Genomic DNA, 2500 nt, shown 5'->3' on the forward strand with positions numbered 1-2500 from the left:
GGGTTAAGATGTTTTGTTTCACATTATTTTCTAGACATAGGGTGTGATATATGAGTCTATGATGATCTGATATGTTAGCAAGGTGATACCAATTAGTATTTGGTATGATGCCCTAGTTAAAGAATTGAAGGAATATCTAGCTCGTAGTTTTTTGGGTAAAGAAAAGCTGGGAAAGTTACCCAACCCTGTGAAAAATGCCTAAAGTGGAAGGTTCAAGACAAAATGTTGATCAGTATAAGTATATAAGTTACCACCAATGATGTGTTTAGAAGTTTTCATGTGTAGGTTTATCTTTTCTGTGATATGTTTCTTCCTTGTCTTTTGAAATTAGTTTTGATAGTTCTCATGTATGTGTACATGAGAGATAGGTTGATAGAAAGATCCTTTAGTTTGTTTTAAAGTAGAACTCAATTATCCCCAGGAGCAGGATGGATTCTACCTTCTGAAAAAAGATTCTCAGCGACGGACAACTCTCACCAAAGTGTTGGTTCACGATCAACAAAAGATTGTTCAAATTTGGTTCCAGCGTCTGCAACAGGAGCTGGGCAGTGCCAAGTTATTACTCACTCAGGTAGGTCTCATCACAAAAGGTGTTATATTGCACTGTTGAGTCATCAACATGTAGTATATTGTATTTTTTCTTTGATACAAATATTTGGATGTTTTGACTTTCCATGATTCATAATGCATTATGCTTCATCTCACCAGGATCAGTTGGTAGTCATATTGGTTGGCCTGCGTGAGTACATCCCGGAACAGAAGAAGTTGGCCATAGAGCAAGCCTTCGCGACCCTCAAGAACGAGACCGAATTCGAGGAGACTGTGAATCAGATTCATTTGGCGCTCTATACTCTCCAGGATGCAGTGAGTGTTGTAGATATTTATCTATTAATATATTATTTTTTCAGGTTTAATTAGTTTGACCTTTTCTTTTGTAAGATTTAGTGATATTGATATTGCTTTATTTATCCTTCCCTACTTCTTTCTCCTGTTTCACTCATGCGCCATCATATTTCAAGGAAAAGAAAAGGCAATTCCCTCCTTTAACAATTTTTATCTAACCATTACCTCCAGGTGAACGAGGTCCTGAAGAGTCACAGCATAAAGCCACATTGGATGTTTGCACTGGACAACCTAGTGAGGAGTTCTGTTCACTGTGCCATCACTGTTCTCTCTCCAGGTGAGGAAGATGCATTTTTCTCTATTTACTAACAAAATTATTCTGTATTTTGAACAAGAAAAAATTCAGTGTTAAAGTGGTCTGACTCCGGGAAACTTGCCGATTGTGGAAGGGCTATTAAAACCATTTAAATAATTCCCGTCAAACAGGAAACATCCTAAATTACACACTTTTGTAATTACATATTCATTATTTCAGACCATGAAAGTCTGCTAGGTTCCCCAGACGAGAACATTGGCGTGCTGGGGGGGAGCCCAGGGAGACCGCGTGATGCAGTGGAGGAAGGCAGCACTTCGGGTGTGTCCACCATCAACTCTACCAAGTCGGCTAAGTTGCTGCATGACTTCCACCACTCTAAGCAGTGCCACCAGCTGCAGGAGAAATTCCAGGCAGCCAGAGCAGAGAATGTCAGGTTTGTGAAAAGTTGTGGACTTGTGAATTTGAAATTGTTAAGCTGTTTCTATATTATTTTTATTTCTTTCTCTTTGGTTATTACTGCCATCTAGTACCTCTCATCTAGTAGATGCATTGATTGAAAACTGTTAAAGTCATGGGCCTAAAGTCTGGTGAAATTACCCATACCATGTATATCTGTGACCAATTACAGTTGTGTTCCTTGTTGCATTTCTCACTGGATAATGAAAATGCAAGTAAATGCAAAGAAACTGATTGGCTAGATGGGGAGAATTAGTGAGGTGAGAGGAGGAGCTAACTTCAATTGACTTTATGCTGGTAACTATAGTTACTGTGATCTTGAAACCACCAACCAACTCATTCTGTTTCTCCCAAGGTTGCTAGAAGAGCTCTCTCTAGCAGAGAAACGGTACGGGGACCTGCTAAAGATGTACCTCTCTGACCGACGTGAGCAGAGCCGCCTCCTGGCAGAGCAACTAGGGGTGCCTTTGCCACCTCTTCTTAAGCCAGAGGAGAACAAAGAAGAAGGTGACACCGTGGCTGAAAGCACAGAAAATGTGGACAGTGCAGGGAATATGTGTAGCAAGAGACGCTGTGTGGAAGTCCGTGGGGACGAGCTGGATTCACCTGCTGGTACCATGGGCTCACAGTCAAGTGCTGAAACAGTGACAGGAGAGGTAGGTGCATACGAGTGTATTGTATGTGTATGTGTGAGTGAGAGAGAGTGAGTGACTGACTTTGTTTTTCTTTGTTTTTTTGTTTGGTAGTAGCATATTCAGCTGATTTTTGTTTAAGTCTATTACTTGGTTATGTAATTGTATATTTTTTAAACAGGAATATCAGTTATGCAGACTATCTTCTCTGTCTCACTTTCTCTATTTCTTTATATTTTTTATTGTGTGATGA

General features: G+C 40.0%; 1 protein-coding gene across 5 annotated transcripts in view; it reads left to right on the forward strand.

Annotated features, from left to right (window-relative positions):
- The window catches only part of Ask1 (apoptotic signal-regulating kinase 1), a 45085-nt gene that overhangs the window by 31809 nt on the left and 10776 nt on the right, over positions 1–2500 (forward strand). For all 5 annotated transcript variants that reach the window (XM_043022723.2, XM_043022721.2, XM_043022724.2 and 2 more), the window contains 5 exons: positions 422–571; positions 709–864; positions 1075–1180; positions 1379–1592; positions 1971–2271. In XM_043022723.2, coding sequence (XP_042878657.2) covers positions 422–571; positions 709–864; positions 1075–1180; positions 1379–1592; positions 1971–2271 — 927 coding nt within the window. The remainder of the gene's footprint in view (positions 1–421; positions 572–708; positions 865–1074; positions 1181–1378; positions 1593–1970; positions 2272–2500) is intronic.

The sequence above is a fragment of the Penaeus japonicus genome, unplaced genomic scaffold (assembly GCF_977035675.1).
Source record: "Penaeus japonicus unplaced genomic scaffold, GWHDUDI00000001_assembly GWHDUDI00000024, whole genome shotgun sequence".
Classification (NCBI taxonomy): domain Eukaryota; kingdom Metazoa; phylum Arthropoda; class Malacostraca; order Decapoda; family Penaeidae; genus Penaeus; species Penaeus japonicus.